Below are 23,764 nucleotides of genomic sequence, written 5' to 3'. Positions count from 1 at the left end.
ATGATTTTTGACACTGGATGGGCATAATATTCTTTAGACTCTGGAGAAAATTGGTTAAAACTTTTTTTTTGAAATTGCAAAACTGGTTCTTTTTGTATGTGCAATTAGAGAAAGCTAGCTTGTTAAAATACTTGTTTTTTTTCCCCCAAATTCTGACACTGAGAGAACAAAAATATGCCTAGGAGAAAACCTGAAGTTGACTCATCATGTCCTTGGGATACAAATGCAGCCCACTTTGCCTGAGACTTTGGCCTTGTGTTGCTTAGTGAAACTTCAAGTCAAGAAAAAAACAAAACAAAACAAAACAGGGAAAAAGACATTTTAAACCTCAAGCAGGAAACTATGAGATCTCTGTCTGAATATATGTATGTCTCAGTATGTGTCTTTGCCTTTGGATAATATTAATGAGGTTGCTTTATAAATGAGTTCTATTTAATTGGCTTGAAAAGTAAGCACTTACAAATCAGGCAATTCTAAATACAAGAGAAATTAAGCTAAATAAATTACAGGTTCACATGAACTGGGAAATATTCAATGTTAAATTAACATCTGTTATTAATGTTTGTTAATTAATACAGACATGTTTTTAGAGTCATCAACATTAAGTACAATACTTTTATTGTGCCTAGGTATAATATAAGCTAAATAAAATCTTATGTATGTTACAAATTTGTCAGCAAGTAATTTGATATGAAGAAATTTTAGGAAAGAAAATGTAAATGAACTAAGAGCTTTTAGATAAACTCTATTAAGAATAGTTATGCTTTGGGAATGTCCATCTAAAATAGTCTCTCCAGATTCTGGTAACTTGAAATTCTAGACTTTCACTAAATTAAGTTAAATGATAGAATTTATTGAATAGCTAGGTCATTCCCAAATAAGATAAGACACTGAAACATTAATTACTGAACACTGGCTTCCTCTTACAGAGAAACTAAAGATAATTTGGACTATTAATGAATATGTTTGGTGCCATGTTCTCTAAAAAAAAAAAGCAAATATTTTTAGAAATTATCACTGGTATTTATGTTCACCAATCTACAGAATGCTAATGTAAAGGACAGTTCATAATTACTTCTCAGTTTTCACAAGAAATTAAGGTTTTAAGAGCTGAGGATGCTAATTTAAACATGTAACTGAAGCTAAGAGAAATAATAAAGGAAACATTTCAGTATACAGTAGGAAAGTAGAATGTATGTTTTCAGTAAAGAAGGTATATGGAATGAAATTACATTTTATTAAGGAAAAGTCAGTCAGTCTTATTTGGCTATTTCTGAATGGGAAAATAAAGTGGTTACAGAAAGTGAGGAAAGGCTATGGAAAGCAGACCCCAACAAAAAGCACAGCAGGACTCTCTCTACACACACACACACACACACACACACACACACACACACACAATGTATATATAGTATACATAATCTAAAATTTTAACATATACATGTACTATATACATATATTATACATGTATATGTATACACATATGTATTATATATGTGTATATATGTATTATTATATATGTATATATATATAAAGAAAAAAATTCTTCACTTCAAATTTGGCAGAAATTCTATTCTCATTCAGGGAAAATCCAATAGGCCCCACCCCCAGAGCTGGCATAGGAGGCCCTCTTATAATTTATTTACAATTGTTAGGTTAAGACTGTGCTATTTTTTCCTGGGAGGAAGTAGTAGTTATTGCTGCACTCCAACCATGCTTTGTCTCAAAAGAGCTCCAGGGTCATGCTGTGGGTCCAAAGGGTATATCCTTTTCTCCAATTTGCCTTGCTCAGAGACAAATATTGTAACGAATAGCTTAAAGAGGCAGCTCCCTGGTCACAGGTCTGATGTGGACTCACTAGACACACCTGTTCCATATCTGCAGCCCTGGGTTTTGTCTCTTTGAAACAACAGTAGAGCAGAGTCAGATCATAACTTGACATGGTTCTTGATAGCATTCCCCCTGAAGAATTCAATATCCAGATTTCTAGGAGATAGTTCATTATCTCTTTCAAGGGATTTGTGTTCCACATAAGAAAAACATTCTTAACATTTGGTCATTGCTTGTTATCAGTGGAGAAGTTTATTAGGATCCCCAGCTCGAGTTCTACCCAAAAGCAGAAGAAGGACCCAATGACCTCTTCAGATCTGTGGTCCCTGTCCTGAGACAAAGCATTGAAGAGCAGCAACAGGGCACTGGCTTGTCTGGGATGTACCAGTTGTATGAGAGCCAGTGGAGGGTGGCTATAAAGAATTTAAATTTTCAAGTTAAAGAGATCTTGGTTAAATCCCAACTAGGCTGCTGAATACACTTCTTAACATCAGAAAGCCTCAGTTCTTTTAACCTATGAATAACAGCTTGCTTATTATAGATTTTGTGGGGATTAAAAGAAATAATGCATGTAAGCATTTAATACACTGGCCGGCAAAAAATAATCCCTCACTCAGCACTAGTTATTTTATTTACTTCAGCCTCAAACATCAAATATGGATGAGGTGGTTGAACTACATGATGGCTAACATCTTGAGATCTAATTACACCATGTCTCAAAATTCAAAGAATTTTCATACTTCAGTTTAAGTTTAGACCCCACAGCAGTGGTAGTAGTAGCAATAAAGTTATAATAGTAATAACTCTAAAAAGACCATAATTAACAAATGTTTGTTGAATATTTCAGTATGTATACACACAGTAAAAAAGAATATCAAGTAGTCAACAAAAATCAGGTCCAGGTAGTGAAATGTTCTAGACAGACTGAGTGGAGCCACCATGGAGCTTTCCCTTATAGTCAAGATGAAGGAAAAGAAGCAAGAAGGGGAGGTATGAAGTAAACAAACCAAATTTAGAAGAAAGGAGGGAGTAGGGAACTTAATAAGGCCAAAAATTTAAGTCTGAATTGAGAGCTGCAGAGTTCAGATATTCCTTCACTAGACTTCAATTGTTCTGGTCATTCCAACATCAAAATAAAGCAACCACGGATTTCTCTAAATTGAGGAGGTGCCTGGGAGTAATTTCTTCAAGAATTTGCATGTAATTTCAGCAAGGATTCAGCTGCCTAGTGGGGTCCCTCAGGGATTTGGCAGCAGAAGCACAGCACTGGAGAAGCTGCCTCATACCTTATCTAAAATCCAGTCTTAAGTTGTGCAATATAATGAAAGTGTGGGAATGTGAAGACTATGGGCCTTCTGGGAGCATCTTTAGGATTTTGTATGTATAAAGATGCTACCAGAAAACTACTAGAGCCATCAATGAATTTGGTAAAGTTGCAGAATATAAAATTATACACAGAAATCTCTTCTATTCCTATACACTAACAACAAAATATCAGGAAGAGAAATTAGGGAAACAACCCCATTTACTTCATTAAAAAAAAAATACCTAGGAGTAAACCTACCTAAGGAAGCAAAAGACCTATACTCAGAAAACTATAAGATCTGATAAAAGAAAGCAAAGATGACACAAACAGATGGAGAAATATACCACGTTCTTGGATTGGAAGAATCAATATTGTGAAAGTGATTATCCTACCCAAAGTAATCTACAGATTCAATGCAACCCTGTCAAATTACCTATGACATTTTTCACAGAATTAGAACAAGAAATTTTACAATTTGTATGGAAACACAAAAGACCCTGAATAGCCAAAGCAATCTTGAGAAAGAAACACAGAGCTGGAGGAATCAGGGTCCCTGACCTCACACTATACTACAAAGCTACAGTCATCAAATCAGTATGGTACTGGCACAAAAACAGAAATACAGATCAATGGAACAGGATAGAACATCCACAGATAAACCTATGCACCTATGGTTACCTAATTTACAACAAAGAGGCAAGAATATACAATGGAGAAAAGACAGTCTCTTCAAAAGTGTCACTGGGAAAACTGGACAGCTACATGTAAAATAATGATATTAGAACACTCCCTAATACCACGCAAAGAAGTGAACTCAAAATAGATTAAAGACCTAAATGTAAGGCCAGATACTATAAAAGTCGTAGAGGAAAACATAGGCAAAACACTCTTTGACATAAATTGCAGCAAGATCTTTTTTGATCCACCTCCTATAAATAAAAATTAAAATGAACAATGGGATCTAATTAAACCTAAAAGCTTTTGCACAGCAAAGGAAACCATAAACAAAATGAAAAGACAACCCTCAGAATGGGAGAAAATATCTGCAAACTAAGCAACTGATAAGGTATTAGTTTCCAAAATACACAAACAACTCATGAAGATCAATATCAAAAAAATGAACAACTCAATCAAACAATGAGCGGAAGATCTAAATAGACACTTCTGCAAAGAAGACATACAGGTGGCAAAAAAAGCACATGAAAAGATGCTCAACATCACTAATTACTTGAGAAATGCAAATCAAAACTGCAGTGAAGTATCACCTCACGCTGGTCAGAATGGCCATCATAAAAAAGTCTACAAACAATAAATGCTGGAGGGGATGTGGAGAAAACCCGCCTACATTGTTGGTGGGAATGTAAATTGGTAAGCCACTATGGAGAACAGTATGGAGGTTCCTTAAAAAACTAAAAATAGAACTACCATATGACCCAGCAATCCCACCCCTAGGCATATGCCTGGAGAAAACTGTAATTTGAAAAGATACATGCACCCCAATGCTCCCTGCAGCACCACCTACAATAGCCAGGACATGGAAGTAACTTAAAAATCCATCAACAGAGGAATGGATAAAGATGTGGTGTATATATACAATGGAATATTTACTCAACCATATAAAAGACAAATATCATATATTGCTTATATGTGGAATCCAAAAAAAAAGGGTACAAATGAACTTATTTACAAAAGAGAAGTAGAGTCACAGATGCACAAAGCAAACTTATGGTTACCAGCGGATAACGGGCAGAGGGATAAATTGGGAGGTTGGGGATGATATATACACACTACTATATATAAAATAGATAACTAATAAGGACCTACTGATAGCATAGGGAACTGTATTCAATACTCTGTAATGACCTATATGGTAGAAGAATCTAAAAAAAGAGTGGGCATATGTATAACTGATTCACTTTGCTGTACACCTGAAACTAACACAACATTGTAAATCAAGTATGCTCCAATAAAAATTTTTTAAAAAGAGAGAGAGACTATGGGCCTACCTACAGCAAAGAGGGGAAACGAGGAGAACGAGGAGGTTTGAAATCAGACCGCAAAATACTCCCAGAAACCTGAATAAAAAGCATTTAATTGAATCATTTGTTGAGTACTATGCACTTACTTTTAAGAAACTGTCTATTGGGAAAGACCTATGTAAACAATCCACTGGGAGGTAAGGGTAGAATGTGATCCTCCATCTGACATCATCAACTTATTTAACTAATTTTTAGTTTCTATTATCTGTCTCCTTACTCTAGAATATATGGTACATGAAGGCAATCGTTTATTTCTGTTCACCTACAGTAACCTCAGTGCCTAGGTATGTGTTAGGCACTTAGTATATAGCTGTTGAATAAATATGATCTGGGCTATAACAAGGGGTTATGAGAACACAGTGAAGAGAAGGTTTTGCAGGACAAGGAATCAGAGAAGGTTTTCTGAAGAAAAACAGGAAGGAGAACCATTTCACAGTCATAGACCAGTTGGATTGGATATTAAGATGTTTTCATTCTGCAGATCAGAAGATATAGAAACACATTTTTAGCTAGTGAGGAATGGGTCTGGATCCCAAGCTTCTAAGTTTCGTTCCCTTTCAAAAGTTAGGATCCTTTCAGGAGACATATATGGCAAGCAAAACCAAAGATAGATGAAGGAAGCAGAACAGAACAGACGTTTTAAAAGTACAGGGTATCCAGGAAATAAAGATTATTAACTTAGAAGGAAGAAACGTGTATATATGTATAGCGGGGGAAGGGATAGGAAAAATATAAGTATGTGGCACAGCCCTTTACTGTGGCCCAGTAAAGTGAGGGAAGCTTTATGAAGAGGTTGGTGGGACTCTGGAGAATGTGCATAAGCAGGAAGGAAGGGGAGGAAGACAAATACACAAGCGATGAAGAAGCTCCAGACTGTCAGGAACTCATCGTGGAGAGTCTGTATCAGGCGTACACAGACACATAAAAGAGTCAGATTACGGAAAGCCTATAAAGGTCAAGCCGAGAAACAGAATGTTGAGTAATAGTAACAGGGAGTCCAAATGGATAGTTCTTAAATTTAAGATGTATTTTAAATTTCTTCTTTGTTCCCCAAATATATCACTGTCATAAAGCTTTCTGATGATTCCAGGCCAGCTAAAAATAAAGGCTGTGCGTGTGCATATTACATTACAGTAAGCTAAGAGAATTATACTTACTATAATTTGCTAAGAAAATATTTTCGTCTTCAGCCCAAAATAGTATGAAGTTTTACAGTTATCACATATTAATTAAAGTGAAGAATTTCTTCTTTTGCTAAAAGTTGGAAAATGATACACAGTTACTTGGTAAGTTGATGAAGTATTAGCAATCGAGATGGTAGAAGAAATAAAATGTACAATCAATTGCATAAAGTTCCAGAAACACTTTATTTAAAAATGGAGTTGTAAATGCATAACAAAATAACATAATAAAGGTAACAAAAATAAATAAGGAGAATAATGTATTCATACAAAATAAAAATAACATAGTAAAAGGCCAAATGTTTGTAATTGAACAAAACTGTGTAAACACTTAAAGGATAACGTAAGTAGAATAGACGCTAATATTTTCCTAAATAAATCCTTACCTTCTACTTCCATGTTGATATAATCAGTACCCAAACATTAACCAAAGAGGAAACAATGGTGATTATTTTGTTCTACTTTTTCTTCAAATGGATTGACCCTGTATTAATGTTTCATCTATTTCTTCAAAGCAACTGTAACTTTCCATTCATGCTCTTTAAAACCATTTTTTTTCAGTCTTCCTTTATTAGACAGAATGGGGAATTTAGCTTTACAAGGAGAACAGTTCATTTTTTTTTTTTAATTTAAAGAAAAATACGACATTCGTTATACAACAGACTTTTGTTTTTACATCTCTACAAAACAGTTTTTTTGCATCTTTATTAACTGGCCCAACAGTACAGGATTTTAAAAAACCCTGTAAAGTTTTGAACAGAGTTACTTTCTTAAAACAAATGTAGCACAGGATTATTGCTGAAATATTAAAGACTATTTCATAAAAGTTGCAAAAGTTGCAGTTCTAACCTTTATAGACTGATAGGGTCAAGGGTTTCAAAAATCCAGGTCTACTAATAATATTAAACTGAATTAAGATTCACCCAAATTATAGTGTTCTGGAAACATAAAGATAATTGCTTTCTTTTTAAACTTATCCAAAGGTGAACTTGCTGGAAAGAGAAAAAACAAGTTTATGGAAGACACTTTTCATAAGCTTCCTGTTTAGCATAGGCCCAAAGCCTTGGTTGTTGTCTTGCAGGGTCCTTATAAATGTATACGACTGAGACAGGATTTACTATTGGGTCCTACAGGGAAATACAAAGAAGCAATTCATTGCTTGCGAGTGAAACTATCCACTAATCTTATGACTACTGGTTCTCCAAGTTTCCTAACGCCAAAAATTTAAACTTCATGATCATTTCAAGGGAAAATTTTTTTCAACTGTCACATATAAACTTGGTAACACAGGACCAATATACATGTTCTTAGTTTTAAAAATATACTCCACCTAAACTGTCTAGCTTAATCTTTCTAGTTATCATTTGCCCTAAAATGAGACAAAATCTTACTTGCATTAAAAAAAAAATGGGAAAAAGTGCCAAATTGACCTTTTTGAAAGTGGAGTAAAACACTGTGGGGTTAAAACAAATACAGTTACCAATATTCTATATACAAAAAAAAAGATGGTTAGTCCTTACTGATATATAGATACGCCCACCAACCACTCCCAACAAATCTTAGTGCAAACATAATAGTTCATCTCCATAAACCCCAAGACAATTTACGCAGCAACAAAGTTCTATAAATCACATGTATGTTGGAAAATTTTAGAACACAAGGAGGACTGTTTTGAAAGGTCAGTTTGACTGTGGAGAATAATATATCATTGTATCCAATGGTAATGAATACTAATATAAATCCTATTATTAAGAAGCAAATATAAGTGTTTAACAAATCTGTACAGAAGAGGAAGTCCATTTCAGGGAGCAGCTTGGCACAGGAGACATGGGGGTCAGTAATGTTGGGTATTTAGTTTGCTTGTAGGTCACAGCATGGCTTAAAGAAAAAAAACAAAGATCTATGAAGGGAAAGGATGCAATTATCTAATTCAATTTGAAAATCATAAAACCACAAAATATGAAACTGTCACAATCTGATTTTTCCTCTATGTGCATCAAATGGTTACCTAAATAGTTTGAAAGGATTACTATGACTCCACATTACAGATAAAAAATAAATAAATAAAGTTAAGAGGACAGGATATAACAAGATTGTAGTTGACCAAGCTGTCTTATTTTGTATAAGTCAGCACTATGCTGCTTCCAATATTCCTAGTCATTCCACAGGTAATTATTTTTAACAAGCAAGAGAAAGTCATTCATGTACTGTAACATCTTCCTCTTCCCCATCAGGGTTGAACCTATTGAAATGTATACTGAAATCAGCCTCAGATTCGGCATTCTCAAATTCAGCTGAGACTGAAACAGCAGCAGGATGAAGAACCCTAGCTTCTGGTTGGCAAAGTGTCGGTGTCTGACCAGGGCTGCTGTGGTTATTCACAGGACTGGACTTCTGTTTTGGTGGAGATGGCAAGATAGCACTGGGAAATCCCATGTTGTTCAGAGCCTCCAAAGTTCCATCCGGGTCAATCATAGCATTGATCGCTGAAAGAAAAACAAGGAATAAAGGGAAAAAGATATAACTGTAGATAGTTAAATTTGGATATGAATATTGCTTATGAATTGGATAATATTTCAATTACTGATGCTTATATGAGCTTAAATTTGGCTAATCCTTTCAATTGTGTATTTAAAACCCCACTTTTAGTAATTCTGGGGTTGATCTATATTGTAGATTATAAAAACCTGAAAGGTTTCTATGGTCCATTGAGTAGGCTACTCATGGGCACCTGAGCCTGCTGGAAGACTAGGATTTGGAGATAGGGAATTCAGGAAAGACCTTTTTAAAGTTTGCTTTAATCACTATAGAAGGATGATGAAAATATTGGTTATGATTAAAGAAACACTCCTGGCCTTATTTATTACTCAGATAATTGGGGATAAGTTGCTAAAATGGAGTTCAGAGTACCGTGAAAGTTGAGGCCAAAGTACTATCAGCACACCCTGAATGCTACCACAGCATGCTGACATTCATCCTGGTGAGAGTGCTAGGGTATTAGCCATGACGAGTATATATGTACCGCTGGCCATAAAGATCCCCTTATAGCCTAGATACTAATATCCCATGGCAGCCCCAGCAGGCCAAAAGACCTTGCTACCTCATGGAAGGACAAGATAAAGACCAGCTTTCAATCCAAAACATCCTTGAGTGGACAAAGGAAAATCTTAGACAGTGATTTTCAACTTGGCATAGGGTAGGGTGGGGAGTTGGGAGAAAAAAGCACTACAGATATAAGAACTATTTAAGAGATTCTTTTAAAAGCATAATCTCTCCTACCTACCATGTAAACAAGCCACTTTGCCTCATACGGGTATATTATAACCCTTAGGTGTGCTGAGGCTGAAAAAAGGTTAAGAGTTACTTAGCTAGGACCAACATATCATGCCTATGATAATTCAATCAATGAAGACTGAGTAGAATTAGCAACGGACTCTGGAATCTGCTTGTTGTACGACTGGGGACTTCTAGGTCAAGACACACATAAGCATAAATACATAATTAAATCTGACACACACCAAAAAACAATGTTCCTGTTAAAGTTTAGGAGGTCAACAATCTCTTTCTTTTTCTTCTCCACCTCCTCTTCTGGTCCCTGTGTCCAATATGCACTCATTTCTTGTGGTTCATCCAAATGACTATTATTTATAAGTTCATTTGGATTATACCACAAATATAATTTAAGAATTATCAAATCAAGTAAACAGTGCTAATTGTCAATAAGCATTTTCAGCTGCATATATACATTTTTTATGTATTTTTCATATACTATTATTTATATATATAAATAAGATACTATATATAATACTATGAATTATAACTTCTAGCCTTTATGCCTAGAATTTAACTTATTATATTTTTAATTATTTATACTGGTTTTAATACTTTCTTTTTATGAGTAATTTGAATACGTAGAACTTTATATCTTTATCCATACATCATTACACTTAATAAAATAGTGTACTAACAATAATATTTTGGAAATACCACCTAAAATGTACTTGTCCCAAATTGTTAGTTCTTTATACTTAATTAGTAGTAAATTTACCTTGAAGCTGCTTTTCAACTCTTTTTAGCTCCTGTAAGATAGATGAAATCTCCTGTAGGGAAAGCAATGACAAAAATTAGCTTACTTTAATTAAAACATTTTTATTTGACTTGATAAGCAATGAACTGCACACTCATCTTATCTGGAATCCTTAATATTACCGACATGGCACCACATGTGTATCAACAGGATAGGAAATAATTTATGATATTCAGTAAACAAGATTCAAATTTTAAAATCTTTAATGTTCACTTATTTCAATGAGATAATGACAGAAGATGAAAAATTCAAGATAATAATACTGTATAAGCAAAGAGTCTGAAAAACTTGCATTGATCAATCTTGCAACAACTTTGTAAAAGTGCTTAAGGATATTCTTTGGAAAATGTATCAACTGCAACCTTAGTTTTAGGATGACTTCCTGAACAATAAAAACCTGTGCAAATTCCTGAGGAAGAGACAAGCAATCTATTAAGTAAATAGAAATGATTCATGCCAACTTATATTTGAGTTTGGCTCTTATTTCAAAACTGCTTATTTATAACATATAATTATTACAAGAGCAAGAGAGTATAATAGTGAGAAACATAAAAGGTTCCTCCACATCCCCTGCAACTTTGAAGCAGCCAACATTTTAAACCTCTGTGAGAGACAACTGAAGGCATAAAATTTCCCAAATTTGTGCACTTACATCTTCTTTTATAAACATACATCAATAAACAATTACCAAGCATATCATTCCCTGAAAATAAAACCTTACTTTTAAAAAATGTTTTAATATTCAAGAAAAATTATCATACCATGCTTGAGGTTTTCACAATCGGGACTTCACTTTCAGCTCTTAACTTGCTTTCTATTTCATCCCAATTTCGATCTTTGTCTTTAAATAATATTCTATAAACAAAAAAATAAGCATTTTACTTTTCATATTTTAAAAACTTACATTTTTAATAATACAAAAACAATGTATTCTTTTGAAAGCTACACAAAATTTAAAAAAACCACTAAATGCTAACGAACTGTGAATTAAATATTGAGTCAATATTACCAATAAACTCATTTCTGTGAGAGATTTGTACTAAAAAAGTAACTGACCGGTTATGAATACACACATAAACCTTTTAGTATGTATCTCATTCTTTACTGAAAACCAAATATAAAACAAATGTAGGTGATGATACAACCCCCAAATTTCATCTAATATCTGTAATTAACCATATAATCACCTTATAACAAAAACTCAACTTTGTTCACATAGAACATATGTAGTATAAATATAAGATGAAATTATGATGAAAATACATTGAATGAGGTATAAAAAACTGTGTCTGTTAAGACCTCTTTAAATGGGAAAAGGCTTCTTATTGATTGAGCAAAGCGTGTACATTATTTCAAAGGTTGAAAATTATAGAGTACTTATGCTGCTTTTCTTTAAAACTCCTAACTCGTTAGTATATTTGTACATAATAACCTATTAAGTGTTAAGATACTATCCTTTTGACAAAAACAACTATCGATAAAGATTCTTATGTTTGAAATTAATTCCAAGCATCTTAACTTATAAAGTACCACAACATTTTGACTTGTCTTTCAAATGCGATATCCTTCTCTCTTCAATCTAGAAGACATGAATTCAGCAGCTTTAGAGAGCTGTAAATACTAGGTACCTTTATAGTTTCTATTTAAATTTCTTCATTGGGCCTGGAAATCTAGTTTAACTGCCTTATATAAAAACCAACACTGTACAAGAAAATAAAGTATTATTATTAGAAGCTAATCAGTATTTAAGTAGTAAACTAAATTACACTGTTATATGTATGTCTTCAAAGTTCAATATGCCAGGTTCAACTTATTGAAAAAACATGAAATTCATCAACATCAAATCAAGTCTGGAACCACAACAATTACAAATAACCATGTTTAAAAAGGTAACAATGGTTCCAGAATCCTATATAAGAATATTCTTCTGATCTACTGTTAAAATTTCTATACCCAAAAGTCTAAACATCCTTGCCAGCTATCTAAGGGCTGTTATCCTAATGACTATGATACCAAGGCATAAGAAATTATTATGTGCTCTATAAAAGGGTCCTTACAGCATTAGGATTGGTGAAAGTAAGAAAACGATGACTATTTCATGGACCAACTTAGAATTACAATGGACTCATACCATATAAAAAGTCTGTGCTTAGCCACACTGAAAATTCAGCGAATTTTGCCAGAAGATGATTAATAATGCTTGTGCTTTTTCAAAATGTTAAACCATACATATTTCACCTTTGGTGAAAATGGCTTAGAATTGTCACCTGAGGTTCCTTACTCTCACACACACACACACACACACACACACAAATGCCCCCAAAGTTCTAAGCCGCCGAAGGGATAAAAAACTGAAAGACAATTTGTAAATACTGCAGTACAGGTTTACATAGCCAAACATAATTTTGGCTTCATGGAGTGAACTCTGATAAAATATTTGAATACCAAGGAAGCATAAAACTAGATCAAGAAATTACTTTAGACCAATCATAATGGTTAGAAATGAAATGGTTTTGTGCAAAGGTCATTATAGATCTTTTAGAAATAATCAGAAGTTTCAACTGATCTTCATATTACACTATGGATTCAAAACAGTAGACTAAATGTCAGCATGAAAATGTATTAAATTCCAAAGTTGATTTCATTCAATAATTTAACTATTAAACTAAAACTCCTTTTTGATAAAGCTGTTAGTTTAGGGAAAAAAAAGTCTTAGGCTCATATTCTAAGTTCCCCACAATCTATTCTCTAACACTGTCCCTCAATCCATGCAAATCAGGGGTTGCAAACCAGGAGTCAACCAATGCAGGGCCACATTACACAACCTGAGGGGCACTTCCTCATGGAATCCAATGAGAACACTACAAAACAGCTGTATTCTGTAGGCTCAATATTTTTAATTGAGCCTACAGAAAGTATTAGAACAATTTAAATAGGATAGTTTTAGATATGCCTGGGTAAGCATCTGAGTTTGTAACTCCTGGTACAAATGTAAAGACCAGTCATTTCCCAAACTATTCTACTACTTTCCATGCAAAAGGTTCAGGCCTCTATCCCTTAGATTTTGCTTATCAAAAATTATACTTACCTTTGAATATTACATCCTCCACAAAGCCTCCCCTGACAGTCCTAGGTGAAGGTGATCCTTTCTCTGTTCTTACCTCTGGGCACTAAACTATCACGTGCTCTCTTATACCATAGTTAACTGTACATATGCTGCCCTTGGCCAACCAGATTGTAAGCAACATAACAGTAGGAAGCATGTTTTACCTTCCTTATTGTCTTCCACAGAGCCTGCCATAGTGCTTTACACACAGCAAAACAACAGAAACTGAAGGCAACAAATTAATAACATTAAACAAACTTTACTGAGGCATACTGACATTTAATTTTTTATACTTTCTAAATTCTGTCAAATTTCTGAGACAATAAAATCAATCACCCAACCAATCAAACCAAGTGTTCAAAGCGTTCTTTGGTCACAATTTTAATTAAATGTCAAAGCTACAAAACATTTTCTTTTGAAGGAAACTAGGGATGAATTCAGTGCAGAATGAGAAAGATACCCTGTGGTAAGGAACGGTCAACGGAGAGAATGATACAAAGCAGGTACTCTGTGAAGATCTATTGAATGAAGATAAAGATTCAGTTACTGGAGAAGAAACACTTGTATTTCAGCAGGTGACATGAAATAATAAGGGATTCTCATTTATAGGGAAGGAGGCCTCAAGGTTTTCCAGTTGGCAGCTCACGTGACCATGAGGAGACTTACATGGTATTTTTATGGATAACAATGGTATATTAAACAAACAAAAAATCCAAAAAAACCCTATGAAATTGATAAAACTTTATGATTAAATGCCAGGCCAAGTGCTATTATCAGCAAAGTTGGGGTTTTGTCCCCTTAATTTAAGTGGCATGTGTATACCCTAAGACAGAGGCAAGATAATCAATCGGAAAAATGGTAATAAAATGTGAAAACAATTTTATATATGTGTGTATATATATTATATATATATTTAAAAACATATATTTACATATATGTAAATTATATATATTATATATATAAATAGGACACACATATATATAACACATTATATATGTTTTTAAATAGGACACATATTTGATGTACTAACTTCCCATGGCTTTTTAACAAGTTCTGCCCAAACTGATCCTTCTTTATCTCCCCAGTGTCATTTCTCATCATCCCCTAGTCCTCTCACTTCACCTAGTTTTTGACTAATGCCATGTAAAATTTAGCTATATAGGTCATCCTTCTCAATTTACTGGAAGGTAAAGCAAACGGCTTTTACAGCAGTTTAAAATATATTTTAATGTGGTTGTTTTTCAAGAACACCTTTAAACACAATATTTTAAAAAGATAATTTTGAAATAGTTTTTGAAAAAAATTATCTAAATGACTTCCTCTAAACTAGTTAGCCTTACAAATTCAGTAAGAATAATGTTCAAAGTGTTTTTAACCATGATATTGGTACTCATCAAATGCTGATGAAATGTCTTATTTCAGCATAGTAACAGAAAATTACATTTGTGTGGAATATTGCGATTCATAAGCTATATTCAAAGTTTTATTATATTTAAAATTTTTAATTATAGGAATACAAATAAATTAAGCTATGATATCAATGAATTTCTGAAGTATTTTTAAATAAAGTTGCCTTGAGCCTACTTTTATACCTTGAGTCCACATCTAGATATTCCTTAAAAATGTACTCGACTCTCTCTTTGCTTTATTGCCTTCTAGGAGAATATTCATTTAAATTCTCATTATGTTAAACATAATGTAATCTGTACTGTCCTGTTCTATTTTCACTTTTTGAATTTACATGTTTTAGCCAGAGTAATACAGAACATGGTTTAAAAATATAAATATTTCAAAAAAAACATACATATTACATATACATATATATAAAATATCTATTACATGTGTGTATGCATATGTATGTATATATACATTTATTTCTTCCCTCCAGGTTCATTTCTTGGAAGTTTATACAAATGAACTCATATTTACTCTTCTACACCTTGGTCATTTCACTTAATGATATCTTTACTTTTCCAAAAGAAGATCAGTATAAACAACTATATGCCAACAAACTGGACAACCTAGAAGAAATGGAAAAATTCTTAGAAACATACTACTTACCAAGACTGAATCAAAAAGAAACAGAAGATCAATTACTATAAAGGAGATTAAATCAGTAATCAAAAATCTCCCAATGAAGAAAAAGCCCAGGACCAGATGCCTTCTATGGTGAATTCTACCAAACATTTAAAGAAGAAATGCTTTGCAAAAACTGAGGAGAGACTACTCCCAAATTCATTTTATGAGGCCAGCATTATCCTGCTACCAAAACCAGAAAAAAACGCTACTGGGAAAGAGAACTACAGGCCAATATACTTGCTGAATACAGATGCAAAAACTATCAATGAACTAACTAACAAACCAAATGCAGAAGCACATTAAAAGAATCTTTCACTATGAGCAAGTAGGATTTATCCCTGCAATGCAAGGATGGTTCAACATATGAAAATCAATCAATATGATACATCTTTTCTTTCATTAATAGAATGAAAGAATCAATGATCTCAATATATGCCGAAAAAGCATTTAACAAAATTCAACATCCATTCATGATAAAAAACTCTTAACAAATTAGGCACAGAAGGAAAATATCTCAACATAATAAAGGCCATATATGACAAGCCCAGAGCTAACATCAATGGTGAAAGGTTGAAAGCTTTTCCTCTAAAATCAGAAACAAGACAAAGATGCCTACTCTCACCACTCCTATTCAATACAGTACCAGAAGCCCTACACAGAGCAGTCAAGCAAGAAAAAGAAATTAAAGGTATCAGAATTGGAAAGGAAGAAGTCTCTAATTGCAGGTGACATGATTTTATATATAGAAAATCCTAAAGACTTAACGAAAAATCTGTTAGATCTAATCAATGAATTCAGTAAAGTCGAAGGATATGAAATTAACACAAAAGCATTTGTATACACTAACAAAAAACGTCCTGAAAAAGAAAGGAAGAAATTGGTCCTATTTACAACAGCATCAAAAACAGTAAAATATTTAGGAATAAATTTAACTAAGGAAGTGAAAGATCTCTAGTCTGAAAACTACAGATATTGATGAAAGAAATCAAAGACACAAATAAATGGAAAGGTATCCTGTGTTCACAGACTGCGAGAATTAATACCATTAAAATGTCAACACTATCAAAACCACACACAGATTAAATGCAATCCCTATCAAGATTCCAATGGCATGTTTTTACAGAAGCAGAAAAACCACTCCTAAAATTTATAAGGAACCACAAAAGACACCAAATAGCCAAAGAAATCCTAGGAAAAAAGAAAAAAGTAGGAGGCATCCCACCTCCTGATTTCTAACTACACCATAAAGCTACAGTCAGCAAAACAGTATGGTACTGGCATAAAAACAGACAAATAAACCAATGGAACAGAATCAAGAGTCCAGAAATAAACCCAAACATATAAGATCAACTAATATTTGACAAGGGAGCCAAGAATACTCAATGGAGAAAAGACAGTTTTTTCAATAAATAGTGCTGGGATAATTGGATATTCACACATAAAAGAATGAAACTGGATCTTCACCTTAACACCACTCATAAAAAATTAACTCAAAATGTGTTAAAGACTTACATATAAGACCTAAAACCATGAAACTCCTAGAAAAAAACATAGGAATAAAAGCTCCTTGACATGGGTCTTAGATATGGGCTTTCTGGATATGATACCTAAAGCAAGCAACAAAATAAAAAATAAAGAAGTGAGACTACATCAAACTTAAAAAGCTTCTGAAAAGCAAAAGAAACCATCAACAAAGTGAAAAGAAAACCTATGGAATGAGAAAAAAATATTTGCAAACCATGTATCTGATAAGGGTTCAGTATCTAAAAGAACTCATACAACTCAATAGCAAAAAATCAAATAACCCAATAAAAAATGGGCAAAGGACGTGAATAGATATTTCTCCAAAGAAGATATATGAAAGGCCAGCAGGTACATGAAAAGATGCTCAACATCACTAGTCAGTAGAGAAATGCAAATAAAAAGCACAATGAGATAGCACCTCATACCTGTTAGAATGACCATCATCAAAAAGACAAGAGATAACAAATGCTGATGTGGAGAAAAGGGAGCCCTTTTGCATTGTTGGTAGGATTGTAAATTGGTACAATCACTATGGAAAACAGTATGGAGGATCCTCAAAAAATTAAAAGTAGAACTACCATATGATCCAGCAATTCCACTTCTGGGAATATATATGAGTATATAAAAAAAGGAGAACACTAACTTGAAAAGATATCTGCACCCCTATGATCACAGCAGCATTATTTATATTAGCAAAGATATGGAAACAATCTAGGTGTCCATCAACAGATGGCTGGATAAAGAAGATGTGATATATATACACAATGGAATATTATTCAGCCATAGAAAAAGAGGAAATCCTCCCATTTGTAACAACAAGGATGGACCTTGAAGGCATTATGCTAAGTGCAATAAGACAGAGAAAGACAAATACTCTCTGATCTCACTTATAGTGAAACCAAAACCAAAATCAAAACAAAACAACCCTCCCCAGACCCCCAAAGTCATACAAAAAGAAATCTGACTTGTGGTTACCAGAGGCAGAAGGTGTAAGGAGGAGGAATCAGAGGAAGTTGGTCAAAAGGTACAAATTTCCAGTAAAGTTTTGAGAGTAAATCCTAAGAGTTCTCATCATACACAAAAAATATTTCCTTTTTTTTCCTTTTCTTTTTTTTTTATTGTCAATATGAGAAGACAGATATTAGCTGAACTTACTGTGGTAATCATTTCACAATATATGTAAATCAAACCATCATGTTGTATGCCTTAAACTTACATATTAATGTATGTCAATTATTTCTGAATAAAACTGGTGATTAAAAAAAGTATCAGTGAGGGACTTCCTAGGTGGCGCAGTGGTTAAGAATCCACCTGTCAATGCAGAGGACATGGGTTCGAGCCCTGCTCTGGGAAGATCCCACATGCCTTGGAGCAACTGGAGCAACTAAGCCCGTATGCCACAAGTATTGAGCCTGTGCTCTAGAGCCCATGAGCCACAACTATTGAGCCCGTGTGCTGCAACTACTGAAGCCCATGTGCCTAGAGCCCGTGCTCCACAACAAGACAAGCCACCGCAATAAGAAGCCCACGCGCTAAAATGAAGAGTAGCCCCCACTCTCCACAACTACAGAAAGCCTGTGCACAGCAATGAAGACCCAACGCAGCCAAACGAAAAAAAAAAAAAAAAAAGTATCAGTGAAGTGTATCAATGGTCCCTTCAAATCTGGCTGGAATATGAGGCAGACTGCCTTAACAGTTAAAAGGCAACTTAATGTTTGCCTTTTCTTAAGGAGCACTTTATACATATAACTACTTTTAAAAGTTATTTATATGACTACCATTATGTTGCCATCCATTGTTCTTTCATGATAGTTTACCCATATCAATTTTTACATATACCTATGAGTTTTAAATAAACTTAATTTCTTAGAGATTAATAACAATAATCATTCATTAACAGATAGTTATACTGTATATTCTAGTCACTGTATATTTAGACAAAGACCCCTACTCTAACGGAATTTACATTCTAGCTCATTTGAGCAGACAGCTAGCTATCTTTGCTACCTACATGTGATTTGTCTTAATTACATTATTTTGCTTTAACATCTGTATTTTACTATTCACAACTTCTAGTCCATCTAAGTCCAATCACCCCTTTTTATTATTAAAATTTAAAAATTTATTTTATTGTTTTAAAAATATTTTTATTATTAAAATTGCTAGTAACAAAGAATTAAAAAGTATAATAACATATTTTCACTGGATGTTTCTAAATTTAAACATGTGCACATTTTCAGGTTTATAACTGATTGAGAGATTACATTAGTTGCATGCTCTTTATAAATAACATCATTTTCTAATTTCTGACTGGGCTTATAAAATGAGTGCATTATTTTCATTTTAATCATACTCAGTGATTATGTCATCAGTGCTCTAACATCACCTTAGGTGCAGTGTTGGGTATGTGTTCCTTTAATGACTACATCACTCCCAAGTTTGCTGGTCCCATCTTCTGTCACAAGTAAGAGAGCTCTCCTTCAAAGGACAAACCATTCTCCTATGACTTACTAATCAAGCATGTTCCCAGAGACAAATGAAGCCCTCCCTTCCATGGGGTAAAGCCCAACTGAAATTTGTAGGGGAAAAAAAAAAGTCAGCTTAATCAATTAATTATTACATATGAAAGATGAATTAACAAATCTGTAGGGCACAATCATATGCCTACTAATTAATACTAGGAGTCATGCCCTGAGTTTGGCTCAAGTACTCAGTGTAGTTGTAGGTGATACATAACTGTTATCATTTTGAATTTAACTCCATAAAGGTATATCCTAAAACTAGAGCATTATGGAAGGATTATTAACCAAAGGACTAAATGAATGAAGTAAACATCAATTAAAAGAATCTTATAGGGGAATAAAGCCTCCAGATTCAATCACTGATTGAATGATTTTTGACTGCACATTATTTGTTCAGCACTGTTTTTAATGTCCTCACAATTGAGTGCAGAAGGCAGCCAAGTAAGCAGGTAATTACAATTCACTGGGATAAGTGTAAGAAGGGAAGTACACGATGTGATATTGTGGGAACCCATAGAAAAGGCACTTGAGAAAATTCAGAGAAGGATTCTTAGAGATATTGCCATGCAATTTAAGTCCTGAAGGATGGGAGAGGTGTTAAGACACTCGAAAACTGGGTTCAGTTGAGAAGACCCAGGAGATGATGAGAGATGACAATGGACATGCTTCAGGGAGGGAAGTGAGAAACAGAAAATTCAATACAACACAGCCCCTATACACAAGATTCTGGCTAATGAAGGGGTCAGACATTGAAAAAATTATAATTCATCATAAATAAATAGCAAAGGCATTAGAAAGTCTAGCTTTTGACTATCCAGGGCTTTTTACATAAATTTCCTGAGTCTTACCCATTCTGTTCTCTTTACTGATGAGGGAGATGTAACTAAAGTTTGAAGTCTCACAGAAGAAGCCCTAAAATTCTGTTAATTTCAAATATTTATTACTATTTTGTGGAAGAGTAAAATTTTCTGATTATTAATATAATTAACCTAAGTGATTATAGCTGTTAGCTCTCAATTACAAAGGGGCTGATTATCTAGACACCTGTTCTCTTTGTCCCCTTCATGCTGTCTAGAGTATAGCTATAATATCGAAAAAGGAAAGAATATGCTAGTGGCAGCAGTAAGATTCAGTACCATTGATTTCACTAGTTCCCAGAAGCTGTGGTAGCAGGCTTGCAAAAAGTAGAACAGATGGTTATGGAAGCAAAGATGTCTGAATAATAAAACAGTACCTGATCTTTCCAGCTGTTTTATCTATAGACTGTCTTATCTTCCTAGAGAACTGAAAGACAGATGACAGCAGCAAATTATCTCCCATGACCTGAAACATGAAAAGAAAAGGACATTAAAATATTACCATTATATTGGATAACCACCAAGAATACTAGTTACAACTCACTATATTTAGGAGCATTTAATATTTATGCTAATTTTAATAAAAGATCACTGAAGAATGTAAGTAATGCGTAACTAAACTGAGAAAGAGAAATAAATATTAACGGAGTTCTTTTTTGTTAAGTAACTTGTCAAGTTTCCATATTACTTTCATTATATAACTTTCAAAAAACAATCCATATTATCTAATCTTCAATTACTATCATGATCTTGTCCCTCATGCTTCCAATTCAAATGATCATAAATGGGAAAATATAAGTAATTTATTATCTATTCTTTCACTTTTCAAATAATATGAACACAGAGATCAAGAAGACTATAATCTGTGTTCTCCACAGTGGGAGAGAGAATGTGTTAAAATTTACTCAATAAGTTTTAATGATGGGGGATGCTACCACCCCTGTTAAATACAGGCAAAGCCAAGGGTTGGCAAACTTCTGTAAAGGGCCAGAGAGTGAAGACTGGGGTCATATGGTCTCTGTCACAACTACTCACCTCTCTCATTGTAGCAAAAGCAGCTGTGTCATAATAAAACTTTATTTACAAAACTAAGTGGCAGGCTGAATCTGGCCTGCATCCTGTAGTTTGCCAAGAGCTAAACCATGAAAGGCGCAGCTAGCGCAGAATGCTAGAAAAAGTACTGAACGTGGGACTAGATATGAGTTCCAAAATCAGTTCCTTATATTGTCAGAACTATATCTAGACTCTGTAAAAAAAAAATCCAGAAAATAAGATATGGCCTTTAAACACTGGCAGGGGAGATGATAATAACATATAAAAATATTATTAAATATTTTTATAAAAACAATGTAAATAAGTACTAATTGTGATTCACTGCTTTACGAATTCTAATGAAAGGAAGTTCAGTGAGCAGTGGCATTAATAAGGAAGGTATCATAGAAAACCAGAACTTGAGTATGATAAGACTTTTAATTTAGTGAGGGATAAAAGGTGACTTAGGGCGTGAAAAGGAACATAGAGACAATGAAAGACTAAATAAGCATAATGGTATTTCGTGAGCCTTGAGAAAAGAAGCCAAATAAGAGTAGAAGGCATATTAATTACGAAGGAGTGAGAAAGGGCAGGACAGTCTAAGGTAGATTAAAACACAGAAAGGATCGCTCTCTTTTCTACGTCACAGACTTCAGTATCACAATGTATTAAAATTTTTTCTGATTATCAACTATGAGATAACTATCAACCTAAATGTTTCCATTTGCTTTAAAAATATAAACTTCCATAGTTTTATTACATTTAGAGGAATTTATCTTCCTAGACCTCAGGACAGAGTAAGTATGAATAAGATTAGAGAATGGGCCCTTTCCCTGAAACCAAGAACAATTTATCAACTATCAGGACAGAGAATGTGTGTTCTAAAACCATCCAGCATATTACAATTGCAGCTATGGAACTAGCTACAATGCTTCTCCATCACGCAGATTTTTTCTACTCTGTACTACTGCAAACATATATAGTCTTATATACTAACTTTTACCTCCAGTTCCTTATATCCAGTGATCCAAAACAAGAGACACATGGAGCAAATCTGAACCCAACCTACAACTTTCCACTGTTCAGCTGAGCAGTACCACCAGTTAACCCACAGGTGTGTGATAAATAAATGCCTGTTGCTTTATACCACTGAGATTTTTGTGATTTATTATAAAGAAACAGCTGACTGTTATAATCTACCTCTAGTCACATGGTTTTTCTATCCCAGCTTCCTGTCTCCCTCCACCCAAGGTAAACAATGTCCTGAATCCCATTCATCATTCCCTTGCTTTCTTTTTTATATAATTTGTTAGATCTACTTCTATCCTAAGTATATATTTTTATTTTATTAATTTGTGATAAAACACATTATATACAATCTTTTGAGCATTACTCTTTTCATTTCATGTTCTACTGCTAAAATTCATCCACATTGTGGCATGTTGCTATAGTTTGATTATTCCATAAATTGTTCAATTTGTGCACGCATCAGTTTATACATTCACTTTTCTTCAGATATAAACACTTTCCAAGTTTTGTTACTATCCATAGTGTTACTATAAATATCCTTTTGCATGACTTTTGCTGTCATTGGGAATGGGTATGCACTAGCAGCAAAACTGCTAGATAATGGGCTATGTTTATGTTCAACTTTAGGAAATACTATCAAACTGTTTGCCAAAGTGCACCAATTTAACTTCACTAGCAACAATAAGAAAGCTTATGTATCCACCATCTTCCCTAACATTTAATATTTTAAGACTTTTGAATTTGTTGCCAATTGAATGAGTATAAAATAATCTCACTATAGTCTTGAAAAGTATTTCTCTGAACATTCATGAATTTGAACATCTCTTCATAGGCCTTGGATATTTTCAGTGAAATGCTGTACATGTTTTTTGCAGATTTTTCTATTGTGCTGTTTTTGCCTTTTTAAATTGATTGTAGGAGTTCTGATATATTCTGTATACTAATCCCTTGTTGCCTGTATGTTTAACATAGTCCTTTAATATACTCAAATTTATCAATCTTTTATTTAAAAGTCAAACTTCTTGTGTCTTTTAAGAAATCACTCCTTATATATATATACCTATACTTTACTAAAAATTTGTCAAGTTTTGCTTTTCCCTTTAGGAACTAAATTCATTTGAAGTTAATTATTTGTATTTGATGTTATGTCAGGCTGAAATTCCATTCTACCC

At 33.7% G+C, this 23,764-nt stretch overlaps 1 protein-coding gene across 11 annotated transcripts in view; it reads right to left on the bottom strand.

Moving 5' to 3' along the window:
• Positions 1-6,539: 6,539 nt before the first annotated feature.
• The window catches only part of CEP170 (centrosomal protein 170), a 138,107-nt gene continuing 120,882 nt past the window's right edge, over positions 6,540-23,764 (bottom strand). For 5 of the 11 annotated variants that reach the window (XM_057727397.1, XM_057727400.1, XM_057727403.1 and 2 more), the window contains 4 exons: positions 20,909-20,997; positions 11,205-11,298; positions 10,405-10,456; positions 8,454-8,842 (listed from right to left, as the gene is read on the bottom strand). In XM_057727397.1, coding sequence (XP_057583380.1) covers positions 8,553-8,842; positions 10,405-10,456; positions 11,205-11,298; positions 20,909-20,997 — 525 coding nt within the window. In that variant the 3' untranslated portion in view covers positions 8,454-8,552. Of the gene's footprint in view, positions 8,235-8,453; positions 8,843-10,404; positions 10,457-11,204; positions 11,299-20,908; positions 20,998-23,764 lie in introns of those variants that run through there. The other 6 variants (XM_057727396.1, XM_057727398.1, XM_057727401.1 and 3 more) reach the window with 3 other exon arrangements.

This window comes from Hippopotamus amphibius, chromosome 3 (assembly GCF_030028045.1).
Source record: "Hippopotamus amphibius kiboko isolate mHipAmp2 chromosome 3, mHipAmp2.hap2, whole genome shotgun sequence".
NCBI classification, from domain to species: domain Eukaryota; kingdom Metazoa; phylum Chordata; class Mammalia; order Artiodactyla; family Hippopotamidae; genus Hippopotamus; species Hippopotamus amphibius.
This window is presented reverse-complemented; position numbering and strand designations above follow the sequence as displayed.